This window comes from Oratosquilla oratoria, chromosome 9, assembly GCF_046742065.1.
Source record: "Oratosquilla oratoria isolate Oo_2021 chromosome 9, ASM4674206v1, whole genome shotgun sequence".
Lineage (NCBI taxonomy): Eukaryota > Metazoa > Arthropoda > Malacostraca > Stomatopoda > Squillidae > Oratosquilla > Oratosquilla oratoria.
The window spans coordinates 50,740,648-50,764,028 of record NC_134785.1 but is presented as its reverse complement, the minus strand read 5'-3'; the positions used below and the strand labels follow the sequence as shown (position 1 = coordinate 50,764,028).

The window sequence follows — 23,381 nt, the reverse complement described above, 5'->3', positions numbered from 1 at the left end:
AATAGTAGATATTTCACCCACAAAAATGTGTAAAAGATAATATAGATAAATAAAAGACGGTTGCTTTTCCTCTATAATTCTAAAAATATATAGATTTTACAGTATGTATATAAGTATACAGATTATAAAGATCAATATGGAATCCAGTGAAAAAGAGATGAGGTAGACAGATAACGGGCTGACGAAGAAGAAAGAAAACGGGGGAATATGAATCTTGCACGGCTGCGAGCCGAAAAAAAAGTAATAATAATAATTCCACAAAGGACAAACAGCTAAAAGTACAAAGCCAGAAATACTCTATAAAAAACTCGCACAAATATATCTGGGCTAGTCAACTTGTACCACGTCTAACCACAATACGATGGGATATATTCGGCTGTTTTGTACTTGTAGCTAAAACGCACAGTTCACTGGCAGAACGAGAAGAAGCGACATGACGTCATATCGTAGCGTCGGACTTTTCGCAGTTTCAGATGATGAAAATGGAGTAGAGGGACCTAAATGAATGCAAGATGCAATGACATGAAATACTAGTCATTATCAGTATCATTACTATTGATATACCATTACTGTTATTGTTATTAATTATCATTATAATAATCTAATATTGCATCATTATTAACATTATCATCATCATTAATTTCATCATTAATCATTATTATTACCATGATAAATGTTGCTGTTTTTCGCCAGTACCAGAAATTTAAGATATAAACTGGCACCACGTAAAACAATTCCTCATTAAAAACAGGGTACTGGTAGCCACACCAGATGCCTTAGATTTTATATCTCGTGGTACTTCGCAACTTTATCACGAATCGTCGGCACGCAAACAGGGTCATCTTATCTCTCAATCGAATCCATTTTCTCTAAATTGGGAAATCCTCCGTCTTTTATTACCATGGCAGTTCGATCGAAATAGTTTATTAACCCTTCCCTACCTGTTGTATGGGTTAGAATGGTGGTAAAAATGTAGAGAGAAAATTCCACTGGGAAAGATTTCTGATAAATCTAAACAACTCTAATATTGACAAAACTGTTTCTTAATACTAATAATTACTCCATGGACAGATTTGTTTCATGCCATGTGGGACTGTGAGATCCATTTTCAAATCAGTTGCATTATATATATATATATATATATATATATATATATATATATATATATATATATATATATACATATATAGTATATATACACATATATATTATATATATACATATCATAATATATATATACATATTATATATTATATACATATACATACATATATATATATATATATATATATATATAAATATATATATATATAAATATATACATATATTTATATACATATATATACAATTATATATATATACATATATATATATATATATACATATATAATATATATATATATATATATATATACAGTATATATACATATATATACATATATATATAATTATATATATATAATATAGATATATATATGTATATATATATATATATATGCATATATATATATATATATATATATATATTTATATATATATATATATATATATATATATATGCTCATTCGTAAACTATTCGCAGTTTATTTTTTATGAGGTGCAGTTTCCGAAAATTTAGACAAGTGAAATGCGACTTACTCGTACCTCATTGTTGCCAGCGCTGGGCGGGCACTGCGCTGAATTTGTTGGAAGTATTGAGCGTGAAGCTAAAGGAGATTCCAAAACTGAGGAAAGAAAGAAAAAAAAAATCGAATTTAATATTGGGTCATTTATCGGGACAGAAAGTTTGCCCGTCACAAAAGAAGGGGAAAAATAACTCGCAGAGGGAATAAATTGAATGAGAGGGAAAAAGAGATAGAGAGAGGGAAATAGAGGATGAGAGTGGGAAAGAAAGAGAAGGAGGGAAAGAGAGAGGAAAAGAGATAGGGGAAGAGAGATGGAAAGAAGAGTGAGGGAAAGAGAGATAGACAAAAGGAAAGAGAGATACACATATAGATAGTGAGAGAGAGGAAAAGAGAAAGAGGGAAAAGAGAGAGGTAGAGAGAGGGAGAGAGAGGGAGAGGGAGAGAGAGGGAGAGGGAGAGAGAGGGAGAGAGAGGGAGAGGGAGAGAGAGGGAGAGGGAGAGAGAGGGAGAGAACAGTAGAGATAGTGGGAAAGAGCGAGCGAGAGAGAGGGAAAGAGAGATAGGTAGGAAAAGAGACAGAAGGAAAGAGAGAGTGAAAGAGAGGGAGAAGGAAAGAAGGGAGAGGGGAAGCGAGATAGATAAAAGGAAAGGCAGATACACCGATAGATAATAGGAGAGATAGATACTCGGATAGATACACAGATAGAGATATGGGAATGGGCGAGGCGCCTTAGAATAATTCCGGTCGAATGTATGAAATGTATTTGTTTCAATATTTGGATGCATTTGTGGTCATAAAATCACTTTATTCAATATCAAAACCCCAGTGAAGGAATCATTTTCTGTTGCCTAAAGGGAGCTCATGCTGAAAAGAGAGAGAGAGAGAGAGAGAGAGAGAGAGAGAGAGAGAGAGAGAGAGAGAGAGAGAGAGAGAGAGAGAGAGAGAGAGAGAGAAATGAATTAAGACGAAAAGAGAAAAGGCGACCTACCTGTGGTATGCAGGACGGTGTAGGAGATTCCAAGAATGGCGATGACAGCGTAGAGAAGTGCCCTTCCCCACCGGGGCGCTGGGGGGCGCGTTATCGAACTGCTTCGGAGGGGCGATCGAGGGGGGGGGGGAAGGGGGAGAGGGGGGGGAGAAAGGGGGAGAGGGGGGAAAGGTACCAGATTTTTTTTTTTTTTTTTTTTTTTTTTTTTGTAAGGAGGCGAGAAAGGTTGTGGGGGGGGAGAAGAAAAATAAATCGTCAGTATGAATATAAGAATATAACATAAGAACAAAAGAATGGGGGAGGTTGCAAGAGACCATATGGCCTACACTAGGGAGTTCCATATCCATTACCACCTGTCATCCCCATCCATAAGATTATCTAATCTCTTGAAACAACCAATTGTTTAAGCGCTCACTAACTACGTAGTTACTAAGTCTATTCCATTCGTTAACCACTAAGTAGGTAAACCCGTTATTGCCTATTTCCTTCTTAGACCTAAATTTGCCCAACATGATCATGCTAGGTAATTAGTAATACTGGGGAGGGGAATTCATGCGTTTGTTACTCTGTGTCGTCTATGATGGGTTAAATGATGTCGGCGATTTCAGTCATGTAATGTGGATTCCACGAGTCTTTATCGATATGTTGCAAATATCATCTTTCATTGTGAACTTTTTTATATCATTTTAATACATTTCTACGTGCAAAAGTTCTCGAGTTTGATCACAGAGGCCGTGGGTGTAATAAATATGCAACAGGAATTTGTTCATGTGTTGGCAAGTTATGCTAATGGATATACACACACGCACACTCGGTGGCGCAGTTGGTAGAGCGTTGAACTACTAGCATGGTGGTGCCCGTAGTACTTGGTTCGAATTCTGCCCAGGGCCGAAATTATTTCGGTACCGCTGCGCTTCGGGTCGTTACTCTGACTCTCGTGGGCGGGGAGTTGGGTGTGTGTGTGTAAGGTCATAGCATTACCCATAGATCGGACCTACGAGCTCTGAGGTCTCTTCCGGGAGGGAAATAGCTGTCGATCACGAGTCCAACACGTGATCCAAAGACCAAGTGAATACAAGCACGACTCGACGGCGCATTGGTAGCGACCGCGGCCGCCACTACGGTAGTCCGGGCTCGAATCCCACCCAGGGCTGAAATAATTTCAGTATCGCTGCGCTGCGAGTCGGTACTCCAAATCTCGTGGGCGGGGAGCTGGGTGTGTGTGTGCGTGTGAGGTCACAGCATTACCCAGAGATCGGTCATATATGAGCTCTGAGCTCTCTTACGGGAGGGTAATAGTTGTCGATCACAAGTCCAACACGTGATCCAAGACCACGGTGAATTAAATACACACACACACACACACACACATATATATATATATATATATATATATATATATATATATATATATATATATATATATATATATATATCATTGGTGTGAATGGCAAGTTTATTTTGACAAAGTTTTATCTTGCAATATTCTTTCTTTCGTAATAGAGTCTTGCCTTAAGTAGGCCAATTATTTCTCCTTATGTTATGCTGTTAGCTAAGCCATAATTCGATAATGGCCAAAAAGTGTTTCCCCACCTCCTGATGTATCTTCAATCCCAGGAGAGTATCTTAATATTATTATATTTCGCAATGTTTATATACTAAGAATGTGTAATTGAGCGAAGTGCTTAAACTCCGTGAAATAGAATAATATTCAAGATATTTTCTTGGGATTGAAGAAGCACCGGAAGGTTGAACGACCCTTTTGGCTATAAACGGATCATGGCTGTTACCCAACAGCATAGCATAAAAAAGAGAAATACTTGGCCTACTGCCTACAGAAGGCACGAAGGCATCACGAAGGAGAGAAGAATGATAAAGAGCTTTGGCAAAATGTACTTGCTCTCTCTCTCTCTCTCTCTATATATATATGAGCATAAGAATGAAGTAGACTGCAAGAGACCATAAGACCTACACTAGGCAGTTCCATGTCCATTACCACCTGTCATCCCCATCCATAAAGTTGTCTAACTGTTTCTTAAGACAACCTATAGTTTCAGTGCTCACTACTACATGGTTACCTGTCTATTCCATTCGTTGACTACCGGATTAGTAAACTAATTCTTGACTATTTCCTTGTTAAATCTACATTACTGCGAGATCTGCCCTGTTGTCTTAATATAATGACCTTGTTATACATATGTACATCACTGAATGGGTCCCAGTGAACAGATTTGCATTTATCAACCCCAATTCACTTTAATTCTAAGCCATCAACATCGAGAATCTCGAGGAGGCATACATGCAGAAATTCAAACGTGGTAGTTTTCTCTCACAGAAGACCCGCAGCCCCCAAAGCAACCGGTCACGACAACGGGTCCTGCCCGTGAGTCCCTCATGGATGACATGTTGTGTCGATGTTTGGCTCGAAAGAGAGCGCAGGATCGGTGCAGTGTGGTGAGGTTCTATCTGTGTCTTGGCCGCATCTGCCGGCCAGGGAGCAGCTCATATTCTCTTTACATTTCAGTTGGGAGACGCTTTATTATTATTATCTAACTGTACCTATGCATTTACTTCTCTATTTCATTTTTATATTGTTTTCTTATCTATTTATAATTATATATTTTTTCGCATCCGACCTAGTTATGGACCAAAAGGTCTCCTGTCGGCATACTCCTCCTTTGTAATTTGCTATAAATGATAACTGACACGGATTATTTTTTATCTATTTATTTTCAGCAGGTCCTCTTTCATCCCATTCTGACTGCCACCAAGCAATTTCATTCATCTTTATGGGACTCAGCAGTACAGGGCTCTATTCTTACTTGATCACTTCCTTCTGTACTATGTGGCATTACCCCACTCTTTAATTCTGGTTGTCGTCAGGTGATCTTATTCACTCAAATCCCACCCACCCCACCCCACATACACAACCTCCCATTCCCTCAGTTACTATAGGTTGGGGTCATGGCGCGCATGTCTCCAACATGTCTCCGAAACGGAAATGTGTCTGCAACATGTGTCCAACACAGAGATGTGTTTCCAACATGAAGATGTGTCTCCAACATGTCTCCGAAACGGAAATGTGTCTGCAACATGTGTCCAACACAGAGATGTGTTTCCAACATGTCTCTAACACGGAGACTGTGTGGACGAGGAGCAACATTAGGATACGGCTCGACGGCACAGTGGTACCGTTCGCAACCGCTTATCCAGCGGTCCGAGTTCGATTCCCGCCCTGGACTGAAATACTTTCAGCATGGCTGTACTACGAGCCTGCACTCCAACTCTCATGGGAGGGGAGTTGAGTATGTGTGTGTGTGCGTGTAAGGTCCCAGCATTACCCATAGATCGGACCATATATGAGCACCGAGCTCTCATCCGTGAGGGCAATACCTGCCGATCACCAGTCCAACACGTGATCCAAGACCGTGATGGATCCCATGATGTCGACATGTTGACATCATGTTGGATTCACGAGGGGCTTGTCGTAGGACGCCTTGGTTCGTAAACCGAGGTTTGGCGCGAATTGGTGGTGCCTGTGGGTTCGCAATGCGCATAAACCGTGGGTCAGATCGATACCAACCACTGGCAATCGCTTTATGACGAAAAGATCAGAGTTGGCGATAACTGAACATGCACGGTGGCGGGGAGGGGGGAGGGGCCACTGACCACGGTTGCTTAGTCATAACAAGGGAACATAAAAAGTTGCATAACAGGAGCTTTAAGTGTCATGGCGTCTGACTGAGCGGTTTATTCGTTTGGGTAATTTGATGTAAACTTCTGCATTCAAATCTAATTAAGATATTCAATTTTGCGGAACGGCATATGGTCGCTCACGTCAACTGGATATTTGAGAATTAGACAAACGAGGTAAAGGAAATTTAACTCAAATCGGTGCAAAATTGTGCAAACAGAAAAAAATCTTGATGTAATTATCAATAATGACCTTAAATTATTCATTTCTGTTCCTAGGGGCAAGCAGGTAGTTCTAGGATTGATAGCACGGCGTTTTGTCTTCAAAATTCCAAACATCTTTAACCAACTATACATCAGATGATTTGCTATTTCCCTTACACACACACAACTCCTTGCCCACCAGAGTTTGAGTACCAGCTCGCAGTGCAGCGATGTTGATATCTGTTCAACCCTGGGCGGGACTCGAATTCGGATCACTGAATCAGCGGTCGAGAGCGGTACCACTGCACGGTCGACCCGTGTGAAATGTATTAATTGAATAGACTGGGTACAGTGATGTGCACTTGTCCCAGCTATCACAAAGAGCTCATTAAAGAAAGAAAAGAAAAAATTGAGAGGCGAGTAGCGTCATTACATGATTGATCAATAAGAACAACTGAACAACAGGGGTGAACAGGGGACGATGAACAATGAACATTTCACACTCCAAGTGAACACTTGGTTCAAGCCCTTTCACTACTTTGGGGATGGTGGTTCGAATCCTGACACCAGCGAAGTTGAACCAAGGGCATGGTTCATTAAATTCCACGGTATAAAGTCCTCTGTGAGGGGCACCGCCCTAGCCTTCTGATAGAAGGGAGTTTGTGACATTAAACCATATCATCATCATAATAATAACAATAATGATAAGAGTTTACAAGGCCAGTGATACCGAGGAAGTACCTCCCAGATGAATGAAATCGACTGGCGACAGGGAGAAGGCGAGGAACAGGACCACGAGGTATGAAAGGGATCATCGCTACAGTTGGCGGAGAGAAAATACTGACAAAAATTTCACGAATATTTTCTCTAAAATTTACGGTGTCCGTAAGATTTCCAAATACTTAAGAGACGGTTACAAAATACTGTGTCAAGTCGTGACAAACATCGAGTATCATAAATCATCGTGGAATAATACATAACCTCACAAACAAGGACAAAACTAAATATGCCATGCATAATTCTAAAGAGAGAGGTACTGTAATTTGACACTCGGTACTTCTTCCTGTTAAAACACGGACGAAAAAATATATATTTTTACAATTCACGCCGTGTGTGTCATGGAAGATCTATGTGTTACAGGAGTGGATTGATAGGGCACTTGCAATTATTCTTTTATAGTAAAACTTTTTTTACCAACGAGGCCAGGATCATAGGTCACACAGTCAAAAGCATACTGACACAGGTAGTAGTTGTTGTCGTAGTAGTAGTAGTTGTTATAGTAGTTGTTGTTGTTGCTGTAGTAGTAGTTGTTGTTGCTGTAGTAGTTGTAGTAATAGTAATAGTGGTAGCAGTAGTGGTAAAAGTATGCAACTGTCAGTTTCCGACGAGCGTATCAAAAAGATCACAAACCTCTGTCCTCCTGATTATTCTGGGAGATTTGTGTGCCATGTCTATGTACTAGATAAAGCGCCAACATGCGAAATGTCCCACTAATAGAATGCTCCAGTCCCAAGAGTTTCTAGCGCTGCTAGAACCCACATTATTGGCTAGTTAGTGTGGGTTTACTATCACTTGGCGATGAGTTATTTGAGGCAGTTACGTTGAATATTTTACCAGGAAAACAAAGATTGTAAAATAATAATAATAACAATAATAATAATAATAATAACAATAATAATACATACATATACCAAGGCTTTTTCCCCCTTACAAGGGAGGTAGCCAAAAAGGAAAAGGCATAAAATCATTCCCACCCATTCCATCCCTGAATACACTCCACACCCCTCCACCCTCCCTCTTATCTTAGCACCTCCTGGATGACGGGTCATCCCTGCACCTTGTCCATTGCCCTGGGTCAGAAGCAGAATAAAAAACGTTGTGAACAACAGTTTGTATGTTCTGCAAATGAACAATTATAAAGAACTCCTATGCCAAGTTCAGGTGAACTAGGTATAAGGCATCTCGAGAGGTGTCATTTGCAAAAAAAAAAAAAAAAAAAAAAAAAAAAAAAAAAAAAAAAAAAAAAAAAAAAAAAAAAAAAAAAAAAAAAGGGGGGGGATTTGATAAATCCACACAACTCTTATACATTACTCATTCCTTCCTTTCCATTTTTCTTCCTTCCTAGGCTTGTGTGACTGCATTCAATTTCACCACCACGTTGCATAACTCATGGATGTGCAACAAACCAGTCCCTATCGTGGTTACACATTCCTGTGCAACAAATCAGACCCTACCGCAATGACACATTCGTGCATTGTCGCACTATACAGTTTACTAAACTGACTGGAGAATTTTACTTTTGCGAATTCCGTGCCAGTTCTGCCCCAGTTCTGAACCGCGAGTCCACAGCACCAGGTACGAGAATCTGGTGCAGCGGACATGAAACGAAGCAAACGGAATGTGATATGATCCATGTCGTATTGACCCCGCAGGTCGATGGCGCCGCGCAAGATGGTGTGGATGATTTGACCGAACGAGAATAAACGCATTTTAAGTTCGCCCACGCCATGGTGCTTTGAACCACCACCAAGAAGGTCCCCACCTTTGGCCTGGGTGCTAGGCTTCCGCCGAAGACGACGCCAGGGGCTGTTAGAAAACGGAAACGGACTCTCGAGCTGTTAGAAAACGGAAACGGACTCTCCAGTCGGCACGCGCGATATTTACGGATCCATGAAGAGTCTTGCAGACGCATGAATACAGATTAATTATTCATTCTCTCAAAGACAGGTACTCGCGGTCGTCCTGGGAGACGGACGTCGAAGAGGAACATCACCCCCCTTCCCCACCCCCGCTCGTCTTCCAGATCAATTAACACCCTCGACTCCATGTGGAGGTGTAACCCTGAGGAGCTGGCACTCGGTGTTTTTAAATTTTTACTTTAGTGCGATACCGACTATACGTTTCGATGTATATCTGCAACTATTCTTACCAACCCGATACGGTGCGATCAGGAAAAGTTGCACATAATGTCCAACAAAAAGTCGAATCGACAACACAAACGTCAGACACTTTCTTGTCTGGTAATCGCACGGGGGATTTTGGGCGTATGTTCGAACCCTGGATGCGGCGTCCACTCTGAGTCATGGCCCCCCCCGCCCACTGACTGTTCACCTCAGGACCTGAGGTGACTTGGTGACGTCACTGTGTGTATGATGCATCAGCTTCCTCGAGGTGTCGTCACTGATGTGGCCATAGCGTGGACACCGTCTCTCCTGCGTTCATGTTTGAAGTGTTTCGGATCCTCTGCAAGGTTGAAGTCCGGGCAGGAATCAGCACCAGTAGAAGAAAGAAAAAAAAAAAAAAAAAAAAAAAAAAAAAAAAAGGGGGGGGGGGCAAAGTCCCCCTAGACCAGAGTGGGAGGCAACGTACCCCCTAGACCAGTGTGGGAGGCAACGTACCCCCTAGACCAGTTTGGGGGGCAACGTACCCCCCTAGACCAGGGAGGGGGGCAAAGTCCCCTTTAGACCAGAGTAGGGAGCAATGTACCCCTAGACCAGTGGGGGGCAAAGTCCCCCCTAGACCAGAGTAGGGGGCAAAGTCCCCCCTAGACCAAGGTGGGGGGCAACGTACCCCCTAGACCAGAGTGGGGGACAACGTACCCCCTAGACCTGAGTGGGGGGCAATGTCCCCCCTAGACCAAGGTGGGGGGCAACGTACCCCCTAAACCAGAGTGGGGGGCAATGTCCCCCCTAGACCAAGGTGGGGCAATGTACCCCTTAGGCCAGAGTGGGGGGCAACGTACCCCCTAGACCAGAGTGGGGGCAACGTACCCCAAGTCCAGTGTGGGGGGGCAAAATCCCCCCCTTAGACCAGGGTTAACAAGTCGACTTCATGCATGACTTGACACACACACTTCCAAGAAATCCACTTCTCTGAAAAAAACAATTACCTTAGTGGACAAAGATTTTTGTTTTTTTGTTTTTTTTTTGTCGAATTATGGCGCATTTTTATTATCTCTTTGGCGATAACCTGCGTTTCTATCCCCAAGGGCGGTCAAGAAGATTCGGGAAATGCAGTGGAAAGGAGGGAGAGTAAAAACTGAGAGTAGAACAGCATACTGCGGGACACGGAGCCGTAGGGGTGTCGCTGAGGCCAGGCAGTTTTGTGTGAGAACCTCTTTTTTCCGATCTAGCGGTACCCCAAGAAATTAAGGACATTTATCACTATCATTATTATATATATAATATGTATACACACACACACACCGAGTTAAACACCACAGCATTGTTACAATTATTTATCTTCTCCTCACAATAGTTCTGACTCTGGGAGGGTGATCATAAACCAATTGTCCAAAGTTATCCGTTTTAATAATACAATTTAACGTTTCGACTTCAAGGAGTCATTCTCAAAATGATTCAACACAATTAAACAGGTACGGAACAACTACATTTTCACGGACTGAACAAGGAGACGTCTTTACATATACATGGAAAGGCTTACAATAGTGTTGACCTGACCCGGGGTCAGAGGAGGGGGGTTGGGGCAGTAGGCAATTACATTTTCGTTATTAAATATTCTTATTACTATTATCATTATTATCATGTTATGATATCTACCATTATCAATAACAGTTACTACTATAGCTTTTATTATTATTATGACAATTATTGTCATTAATATTACCATCAACAGTATGAGCTGGTGGCGTCATAGGAAGCGTGCTGGTCTAGCATTCGCCTAGTAGTGGGTTCGAATCCCGCACTTCGCCCTGAATAGAATCGGTAACTGTTAACTGCCCCAACAGTCCAAGCGCATATTAGAGCAAAGTTGACTGCTTCGGCCGCAGTTACACGACCTGGCATTACCTCTTTATCATTATTAATAACAATTATCTTTGCTGCTGTATTCATGCAAATATGACAAAGATCCTCTAATAAATATTCGAACCTTCCGGGTGGACGGGGGTTTGTTGAATATCAAGGTGATCAAGTTGGTTCCAATATTATTTCTGTGGTGGCGGTAGGGAGGAGGAGTTTCCCGGCTGAACCGTCTCGGTACGATCAGTTTGTTTACATTTTCGCGTTACTGTTCTTCCGGGTAGACCATTTTCAAGAAGTCAAATTCATTTTATTTTTCGTGTTTCAATGCGTACAGTTCTGTTATGTTAAAGATTATGTTATGTTACGTTAGGTTATGCTATAGATTATGCTGATATGGGTTGGGATAGGCTAGTTCATGATAAAAGGAGTATTTACGAAAGCAAAAATGGGTGGTACGTTTATGATGTTTGGCCTAACTGCAGTGTCATGTCACGAACAAAACATCAATAAATAAAGCTATCTAGGAACAATACTGCCCCTGCAGAAGTAGAGGCCATAATTCTTGATATTGAAAGTCGTCAGCCTTCTTCTTTGGGTGGAGATTAATGAGATAACAATAAAATAATAATAATAATAATACATAGCGTGACCGGTGCGTCGGGGTTGATAATATATGTCCCTAATGCATTCACATAAAACTTTAAATCACTTTTAATCTTGTGTTTGGATTTCTTATTGATGTCAACCTGTCAGAATGCCTCAACGACATGATGAATCGTCACCTCAGACTTCGAACGAGTGACAATTCTTCATGTGGGCTAACCTAAGGTGACAATTCTTCTGGTGGGATTTCATGGGGTGACAATTCTTCATGTGACCCCAATATACATACATACACACACACACACACACACACACATATATATATATATTGTTACGTGCTATTTTTCTGGATACATACATCATTTCATGGTGTGAGTACGTATAACAATTTCAGTAATCCAGTTTGTATTTTCTTTACCTAAATCCCCCTCTGCGCTTCCATACACTGGTTAATGTGTACAATACGTGTTCAATGGGTTTACTTGTATCTCAGTGTACACACAAAACTGTACGCTGTTTACATCAAGTGCGCGCGCGTGTACATGCCAATGAACGGTGTTTGTGTGTTTGTACATTGAACTGGAAGTATATCTCCAAATACGATAGTGCGTTTATGTAACACTATTAACAAGAGATCTATTTTCATGATAATGGTCCACTTGAGTCAAGTTTGGTCGTTCACGTGTATGCAAGTAGTGTGTACATGTGTGCATGTAGTTCCACATGATATGTAACTGAGGGCGTTACACCGGAAGTGACGTCATTGTCTTGCTTATTGATTATGCAGGCAAAGTTAACCTAACGGAGTTTATGTGAGCACATGCCTAGCTATACAATCATCTTAAATATGCGCGGACTGTGCACAAATACACAAATTTATTTTGTATTATTTGTTTTTGTTTTGTTATCTTTGTCTGTCTGATTTTCATTTATTATTAGTTATATGTCAATTTATTATTATTTACTATTTACCTGTTTGTTTATTATTTAACTATACCTATGCTTTTATCTATGTATCTTATTTGTTATATACATTATTATAGTTTTTTATTTATTATTTTATTATTTTTTTTTTTTCGCATCCGACCTAGATATGGACCAAAAGGTCTCCTGTCGGCATGCTCCGCCCTTGTAATCCCTAAGCAAATGCACACACACACACACACACACACACACACACACACGCACATGTCTTTCCATCCGATATTAAGTATACCATCAGGAAATCAGAAAAGGCACACCAAAAGCTTGCAAGTTGCAATTAGGTGGTTATCTTTGAAAACTTGTGTTAATGAAAATGTTATCCTCTAGTATGCCAATGTACACACACACAAGAATTTAAGAAGAAATTTGATGCTGAAAGATACAAAGACGGTCACTACGAGCATAGCTCTACCCCCGTAAAACACAACTATGTAAATACACACGCACACACACATTTTTCCATACGGTTCCATAAATATTTAGAATAACTTAGAAGTTGATATACACAAAGCTGGAGAAATGCATGGATTCAAATCTACGTATTATAATTGGGAAATAAGGATACAAACCAGGTTGAACAGAACCCCACGAGCATTGCTCTTTTCCTGTATGCTACAATTAGGTAAACGCACACTGTCACGCAGACACAAACACACATATACATACACACACACACATATGCACGCACAATGCACACACACACACATGCACGCACAATGCACACACACACATGCACGCACAATGCACACACACATGCACGCACAATGCACACACACACATGCACGCACAATGCACACACACACATGCACGCACAATGCACACACACATGCACGCACAATGCACACACACACATGCACGCACAATGCACACACACATGCACACACATATGCACGCACAATGCACACACACACATGCACGCACAATGCACACACACACACACACATCTAAAGGTCAGATATCAACAGATATACCATTCGCTAAAAATCATCGTATTGCTCGAAAAAGTACTTTTTAAAAGCATACAAATAAAGTTTTTACCTATTACAGAAGAATTTATTCAGAAAATTCACTTTTAATTGCGCCTCGCATACCACTTTTCCGAAGTCTAGATATTCAGAATAACAATATTGTTTGTTTGGCAACTGTGACGTCACGAACGCGGAATTCCCCGAACCTTTCCCGAAGCGCACGGGCGGAATGTTTCGAATAGCAGACGACGCAATGAAATGAAGACAAAACTGTTTTTTGCCAAATTTGATAAGATGTAGATGGTGGAATTATATAGAATACTGTCAGTATGTTTTTTTATGTACATTAAACTGTAAATACAAAGTTATGGAAGTCTTGATATCTGACCTTTATAGGTCAGATATCAAGACTTCTGTAATTGGTAAAAACTTTATTTGTATGCTTTTAAAAATTACTTTTTCGATGATTTTTAGTGAATGGTATATCTGTTGATATCTGACCTTTAAGAGATATCTTAAGGTTAAAGGTTTTGGTGACACGGTGACCCACAAGGTGGTAGAAATATCGACATACGAGAGGACAGACTAGGCTAGTGAGACCATCACACAAGCTTTAAACTCGTTCATTTTTAAGGAGGTAAGCCAGGAGTAAACATCTTGAACTATAAACTCTATCTCTAAGTCTTGGTTGTCCTCTCGACTGAATAAAATCGCCAGACGGCAGCTAGACTACACATGCAAGTCATTAAGGTCAACTGAGGTTTGGGATTTCTTTACTTTTGTGCTATTTCATGTATGAAAATATAACTTAGAAGACGTTAGAACACTAAAATGCACGTTTCTAGTATTCTATAATCTTGAATTTATCCAAACAGCATGATCTTAACGTGCCTGATAGGAGACGAACTTTTTTATGTCGTAGTTACATTTTCCACCGCTAGGGCAACTGATGACGTAAGGTTTGTTGTTTGCATTTTCGGACATGGCCAGCGTTACGGAAGTGATTTCACACCGAGTGATGAAGATTTATCGGATTTGGATGCCAAGCTTCATACTAAATAATTAGGATTTGTTTTTGCTTTATTTCAACAAAAAGTGACATCCAGCAAATATTCACCACCTCTTTGAAAACCTCAGTTGACCTTTTAAAGTCAGTTAAAGGGTCGAAAGAATACCAATTATTCTATACTCAAAATTAAAGAGAGAATCGTCATGAAGAAGCTATAAAATGCAGGAAAGTGAAAGAAAATGGTCTAATGTGGAACAGATATATTAGATATAAAATTGCCCAAAACATTTCCGATGCAGAACTAACTGAAACATACCGGAACTTCTTATAAAGCAGGAAAAGGAGACGAAGAAGTAGAAGGATGTTATTGAAAGGTGAAAAGGAACTGAATACATCAGCAGAACCTCACAAAAAATACATATAAGTTATATTAGGAGGTAGATATCATGTATACTTCACGAACAAATGCAGCTTAGCGAGAGTAGGAAGAAAACATGGATACACAGAAGCTTAGCAAATAAAAAAATCATTTAACCACCGGTAACCGATATCTTTTTTTTTAACCTTGTGGATATTAAGGAGGGCAGGAGAACCTGCCATTTTATTCTCGTTATCTTCTTCTTTGTAAAAAAATAAAAATAAAAATAAAAAAAAAACTACGAGACTGTCTGGCGAAAAAAAAAAACAACCCACGAAACTGTCTGGCGACGTCTGATGCCACGCACACTCTCCTAATCTTCCGCGGAACTCTTATTATAATCTTCATAGCCCATTTTCTATTTCACGGAACTTTTGTGTCCGCGTGGGTCTGTCCCTCCTCACCTTACATACGACGCCCCCAAGGGAAACTTCTTTAGCGTATCTGTCTTCACCCTACCCATCAACGACATATCAACACACACACACTCCCTGGAAGTGCCCCCGGATTGGACACAACGACTTGTCCCTTTTCTGTATCAGGAACCTTTATCTCCACCCCTGTATCCATCACTTCCTTCAATGAACTTTATCCTTTGACCAGGATGGCACCAATAGTCGAGTGGACAAGCAGCAACACTCGTATTTCTTGTTTATCTTGTCCTACTACGCCAGAGCGCTCTGTAGGACCGACAATTTGTTTTACCTGATTCATAATACATGTATGTTAACAAAGCTCACAAAAGAAATACATCCATCCAAAATATCTATATATTTACTACAGCAGCATCCTTGCCTTTGTAACATAAGCGCAAGTACAAGCAGAGGGACTTAAGAATATAATCAAATGAGAATAAACAAATTAAAGATAAGAAGTGCAACTTTGGAGGTAATTAAAGCAGAAATGTCTCATATTATGAGCTGTGAACTGGACAACGAGGACGCACGTCCCTCCCTGGACAACGTTCGGAGGCGACTGACGAGCTGCTGCATTCTGGGTAGTCACAGACTCGGCGCTGTGCTCAACACTGCCAGCTGCCTCGTGCAGCGCGGCACGAAGCTCAGCGTGTCCCTGGCTTAAGTCTGTGGCAAAGATTTAGATCATCAAATATCATCTTCGCCCATGGGTTTCTCCCCCACGAACATAACCGGGGCTTTGAGGCAGTATTCACATGATTTAGAACAGATCACTCTCGTCTTACCCATAGTTTTCTCACGTCCGTCTAGTGGCGACCTCATTTTTCGAATCCATTACTCAATTTCTCGCAACCGCATTCCTCTTCCCTTTTTCACCTCCTCAAACAATGATTCCATTACTTGTACATCGTATTCTGGGAGAATCGCCACCGCAAGAACTCGAACCTTTGCCGTAGCGACTGCTTATTCTGAAACAAATGCGATAGCGTCGACCCACGATACTATCGCCTTTGTTTCAGAATATGCAGTCGCTACGGCAAAGGTTCGAGTTCTTGCCGTGGAGCTTATTTTTTTTCCATTTGTCAAAATGACACACAGAATCGCCACCTTTTCAAACTACAATCCCCTTATCCTATGCACGCCTGGTGAAGTGCCCAACCACTTCTGCTGCTCGAAGTCCACACTCCTTTTATATCCGCCGCCTTACTAACTCCCACCTACTCCTTAGTCCAATTACGATCTTCGATTCAGGCGTCGTTTTGTCCTCAAGGACAGAAGCATTGGTGAAATATCACCGTCGAAATGCACTACAAAGGATTACAAAGGCGGAGCATGCCGACAGGAGACCTTTTGGTCCATATCTAGGTCGGATGCGAAAAAAGAAATCATAATAAAAATAAATAAATAAATAAAAACTATAATAATGTAAATAATAAATAAAATAAATAAACTATGAAATACATAAATAAACTATGAACCTTGAATAATGGATGGCTTGCGAAGAGAGGAAGGTAGATTTAGGTGGAGTGTTAAAATCGTTGAAGATACTCTGGAATAGTCTTCTATCCTCCTTCGCTGAAGACTCGCCAGAAAGCAATTGATCTGAGTGCTTAGGTCCAGAATGTCCCTGAGGGAGTCTGGTCGATTTGGGATTAAACTTTCAGTATACTGTCCGTTACAACCCGGTAGAATTTATATTCTGCAGACGAGATATTGAAAACTGTGGAGTGAGGACAGATACACACCGCTTGCTGGTGTAGTGGTACCGACCTTGCCTGCTAACTAAGCGGTTTTGAGTTCGGTTCCCACCCAGGATTGAAGAACATCACAGCCTTGTAAGCTGACATCCCAATCTGCTGGGCAAAGAGTTGTGTGTGTGTGTGTGTGTGTGTGTGTGTGTGTGTGTGTGTGTGTGTGTGTGTGTGTGTGTGTGTGTGTGTGTGCGTGTGTGTGTGTGTGATTCACCATTGTCTTGGATCACGTGTTGGACTCGTGATCGACAGCTATTCCCCTCCCGGAAGAGAGCTCAGAGCTCATATATGACCGATCTATGAGTAATAATGTGACCTTACACGCACCAACTCCCCGCCCACGAGAGTTGGAGTAACAACCCGCAGCGCAACGATACTGAAATTATTTCAGCCCTGGGCGGGATTTGCACCCTTTCCGCCGTAGTGACAGCCGGGAACTCTACCAACTGTGTGTGTGTGTGAGAGAGAGAGAGAGAGAGAGAGAGAGAGAGAGTCACAACATTACCTATTGATTGGGATATGTATTCATACAGTCTGAGCTCTCATTCGGGGGGGGGGGGTAATAGCTGTCGGTCACAAGTCCAACACGTGATCCAAGACCACGGTGAATCACAACGCATAAATATACACCGTGCATGAATTTGGGTCTATGTTAGAAATTTAGAAAATAGGAGACGAGCGTTGCTCCTTTTTTGTATGTTACAATTAGGTTACACACGCGCACACACGCACGCACATACACTTTTCTCGACATGTTGTATTGCTACAAACGCACCGAACAGAAAATAATTGTACCTGCGAGAACGAATCTTTACCAGATGCGTGACACTGTCCTGAGCAAATCAAGATTTGCTATTCAACATCCGATTGGACATGCAAAACATGCTCGGTTTGGCCTCGAAAAACACACACTTACAAGACCACGAATATGCACGCACACGACCCCCCAAGCTTACACGAACGCACACATACGCATGCAAGCACAGGGCACCTGCCAACGGTCACTGTGTGATGGCTGGCAGGCGTCCTAGCGTCTGGGAGGGGGAGGGAGGGAGGGGGAGAGGGGTTGCATCTCCCAACCCCCGAGCCGGCAAGGGTTTGGAGTTTGTGAGGAAATGGCGTGTGATACGCTTGGAAGAATGAGAGAGGGGTTTGAAACTGACAAAAGGGGGGAGAGGTGGGGTATGGGGGGTCGAGGTTATTGGTGCGTGATTCTGGTCCGCAAAGGTGCCACTAAAGTATTGACAGCATAAAACTTATGAAGTCAATCAGATAGGAGAACTGTAGTAGAAGTTATTGCAAAGGACTACTGAAGAAAATTCAGAAAGACGTTGGACCATGTAATACCGGAACAGAGAAACTACGAGTAGATATGGGAGAACGATAAAAGTGATGATGGTGATGGTGATGATGATGATGATGGGGGGGGGGCAGTTGATGATACGGTAGGGGGATGGAATGCATACAAGAACGATGACGGAGTCCCAGAATACGATTGCCGGCCTAACACACTCGGGTGGGTGGGGGGGGGGGCATACAGCATGAAAGAGGAGATAATTCAACCTCTTCATAGGAGGCACACATTCACCCTTTGGCTGAATAAAATCGTTTGACGTCGTCAGAGGTAAGAGGTAGGAACACACGATGAGCATGGGAGGAGGAAAGGATAGAGGCAGAGAAGTTGGACCAGAATTGGAGGTAAAGAGGAGAAGGAAGACAGAAAGGAGGCAAAATGGAAGAGATGCATTTACATGGCTACGGTTGGAAGTTGTCTTTTTCGTTTATTTCTAATATTAAGGAGAAAAAATATTGGGCGGGAAACAGAATCCTTTCCCAGAAGGTCCCTTCCCCCCCCAACACCTCCACCCGACATATTATACTTCGGATCCCTTCCCAATGCATTTCAGGTGACGTCACGCGGTTAGGTTAGGTTAGGTTAGCGATTCTGAAGAAAGGGAAAGCACCCTTTGAGAAAGAATTCCATTGACATCTAAACAGAGACAGGTGAGATGAGAGGCAGAGAAGATGAGTTGGATAAAGGAGCGAGAGAGTGAATCGTCAGCTCGAACTAGTCTCTCTCTCTTCCAAGTTGTGATCGCTATCGCGGCCTGACAGTCAGCAAAGATGCTGACGCTGATCAAGTCAGTCTGACACATCAGCCATATTTTTGTTGACGAATATATACGAGAATTCATAAATAGAATCTGGGGCTCAAGTTATTTATTATTGGATATTACTATTTTAATCTACGGATGCACGTGTAGGAATAATACATCCTAACCATATATATATATATATATATATATATATATATATATATATATATATATATATATATATATATATATTTCACGTGCGTATATATATATATATACGTATATGTGCACATGTGACTTTTCCTAGTTTCTTATTTCTGTATATGTTACTTTTACTGATTTTCCTGTATACTCTGCAAAATGTGTATATATATATATATATATATATATATATATATGGGGTGATATATATAATTCATGTAATGGATCAATAACAAATAAATACACGTTAGTAGTCGGCGACCTCAATGCTAAAGTGGGGAGGAACATGTCAAATAACTCGTGCACTGGGAAATAAGAAAAATTACAGAGCCATTATGCTAGATAATGTTACGGAGAACTACAAAATGAGAATAATTTCTTCCACTGGCGTGTAAATTTAAATGGACTTCGAGAACACCAAATGACAACAAAATACGAACAAGAATGAATATTTGATAAATACATTAACAGTTTTACCAATGTTACGGTTGTAAAGCTAACTGAGGTTTTGACCATAGAATAGGTTGCGCGCGCACGCGCACACACGACTCGATGGCGCGGTGGTAGTATTCCCGGCCGCCACTACGGCGGTCCGGGTTTGAATCCCTCCCAGGGGTGAGATAATTTCAGTATTGCTGCGCTGCGAGTCGTTACTCTAACTAATGGGCGGGGAGTTGAGTGTGTGTGTGTGCGTGTAAGGTCACAGCATTACCCATAGATCGGTCATATATCAGTTCTTTTCTGGGAGGGAAATAGCCGTCGGTTACAAATCCAACACGTGATCCACGACCATTGTGAATCACACACACAGACTCAAGGACATTTAATTTCAAGGCCGATGCTTTATGAATATCAGTATTGTTTCATTGTTGTTGTAAATTGTTTACAAAACCTTTTTTATTAAATAGAATATCATCAAATACTCAACAACAAAATATACATGAACATAAATCCGATACCCTATTGCCCAGGTACCGCAGGGTATCAACGGATGACGCGCCGCCGCATTTAAATTACCATTTCAACTGCATTAAACATTAAACATCCTACCGAAAATAACTGTGACAAGCACCCTCAATAATATTTTCATGTTTCTCATGCGCTTTGAATTCAAATTATTCACAGGAACTACGTGAAGAAAATCAAGGGATTACGTGCGAGGTTATATGAATAATCTACTTCCTTTGAAATGTTGTTAGGTTATACTATACGGTGCAAAACTAATAAGCAAGCAAACAAACAAAATCCTAAATACATATATATAAAATGGAGAAAGAAAGAAATGGAAAGTTGAAGAAAAAAGTGAAAATACAGATACAAGAAAATCTCACTTCATCTTTGAATCAGCATTATGCCCACATCGCGGGCGCGCCATTCCTAAGACCATCTTATTTTCCCTGATTGCAGGGAATCAATCCACCTGGCAAAGTCGTGCAAGCATCAGCTGTTGGCCCGCGGTTCTGGCATGCCCGCTCGCTTGGCAGATCTGTACGGACAGTTCGCGCAATTGCAAGCACTGAAAAATATCTTGGAGCTTGGTGTAAATAACTATTTCTGTGCGGCGGGAAGCAGGATACACTAGGAGAGATATGATTCCACGTTTACACAAGCGATTATTCAATGTACATATATAATCGGCTCCTCCTTGCACAATTTAAAGAAACGGACGCATAACAAAAATCACTAGAACGCGGGACACTGCAGAGGCGACCGTGGTCCCTCTCGCAGGACAAGTGCGTTACTACAGCCTGGCGGGAAACTGGGAAGTGAAGCGACACGCCAACTGACAATGACGCAAGCGTGGGTGCCAAATGTATCTTATTGGAAATCAATGCACACCAAAAATATCACATCAATATATTTTCCTTTCACACGAACCTATCCATATCATATTTAGATATCATACATTTATATTTCAGGACGAAATATGTATTGTTTTAGAAAAATACAATGATATTTTACTGCAATTGGCACATTGCCTTCATATCGCCTCTCCCCTCTCTATGACAAATATAAAGAAAAAAAAAATCCTATTATAAACTAATGCATTGACACAAATCTAAACTAACATGGAGGCTCTCTCTTAAACGTATTCGTCTTTTTTGATGGACATCTCGGTGTTTCCCTAAATGTAATATACAGGAATAGAATACTCGTAGGTTATTCTTTTTCACGAGACATTTTTAAATTCTATAATTTAAGCTTGTGCTACATATCTAAGCTATTCTAGAAGTTGACGCATATTTATGTACACCAAGGACTACCATTATAATAGTAGTCCTTGATGTATACATATATGTACAGTATATATATGCTGTGTACATATACATACACACACACACACACACATATATATATACATATATACATATATATAATATATATATATAAATATATATATATATATATATATATAAATATATATATATATGCAGGATAAATCACATGGACTGGTGACTGTATATATGCGGAAAAAACTCAAGGGAAAACAGTGTGGACCAAGCGCTCTCGTCTATCTTCAGGGCACATTGAGAAAAGAAACATGGGTATAAATGTAACGGCAGGGAGGAGAGGAGAAGGAACTAAGGAAAGGTTATCGGGAAATTTCCCCATGGCCTATAGATTCCCCAACAATTTTCCCTAGTTCTGTTCACCTCCCCGCCTTTGTATATATACTCGCGTTTCTTTCCTTAATGTACCCTGAAGATGTTCGAATAAACGAAAACGCTCAGTCCAGTTTATCATTTTTCACTTGAGGTTTTTCCTACACAAACACACACACACACACGTATATATATAATATATATATATATATATATATATATATATATATATATAGTGTGTGTGTGTGTGTGTGTGTGTGTGTGTGTGTGTGTGTGTGTGTGTGTGTGCGTGCGTGTGTCCACGATAATCTAAAAAGAGTGACAGTTGGGAAACTGGGCATGTCTTGACTCTCCACCTCCCTCACGAAGTGAAAGAAGCTTGAGAGCAACTGCCAGCTGACCTTGGGGCACCTTGATGGAATATTCCCCCCGCCGGATATCGAGAACATTTAGTCGTGCATGTTTAACGAATCCTCAGTTCGAATCACTGCACACACACACACACACACACACACACACACACACACACACACACACACACACACACACACACATATATATATGTATATATATATATATATATATATATATATATGCGAATAAATCACAAAAAACACGTGATTCACAAAATGTGTAATAAAACCACTTGGAAAATAAAACGAAAGGTGAAAATGCCTTAAATAGACAAACGTTCGGTCACCTTTCATTTTTTTCCAAGTGTTTTTATTACACACACACACACACACACACACACACACACACACACACACACACACACACACACACACATATATATATATATATATATATATATATATACATACATATGTATACACATCTTGTGAACAAAATGACATCAAATAAATGAAGTCAGTCACAGAAAATTTAAGAAGAGTAGAAGATTGAATAGATGATAAAATATAGAAATAATATTTATTCTATTTCTTAGTCTTCACTATTAAAATTAATATAGCTAATACCCCAAACGGAAGCTTCCATGATAAAATGGATAAATTATATATCAGAAAACTTAAAAAATGTATAGAAATGATTTACGA

General features: G+C 40.6%; 1 protein-coding gene across 6 annotated transcripts in view; it reads right to left on the bottom strand.

Moving 5' to 3' along the window:
* Nucleotides 1-23,381, bottom strand: part of LOC143028394 (carbohydrate sulfotransferase 14-like) — a 55,939-nt gene that overhangs the window by 14,543 nt on the left and 18,015 nt on the right. For 2 of the 6 annotated variants that reach the window (XM_076190400.1, XM_076190401.1), the window contains exons 3-4: nucleotides 2,615-2,712; nucleotides 1,639-1,724 (exon numbers count right to left, since the gene is read on the bottom strand). In XM_076190400.1, coding sequence (XP_076046515.1) covers nucleotides 1,639-1,724; nucleotides 2,615-2,712 — 184 coding nt within the window. Of the gene's footprint in view, nucleotides 1-1,638; nucleotides 1,725-2,614; nucleotides 2,716-21,051; nucleotides 21,490-23,381 lie in introns of those variants that run through there. The other 4 variants (XM_076190396.1, XM_076190397.1, XM_076190398.1 and 1 more) reach the window with 4 other exon arrangements.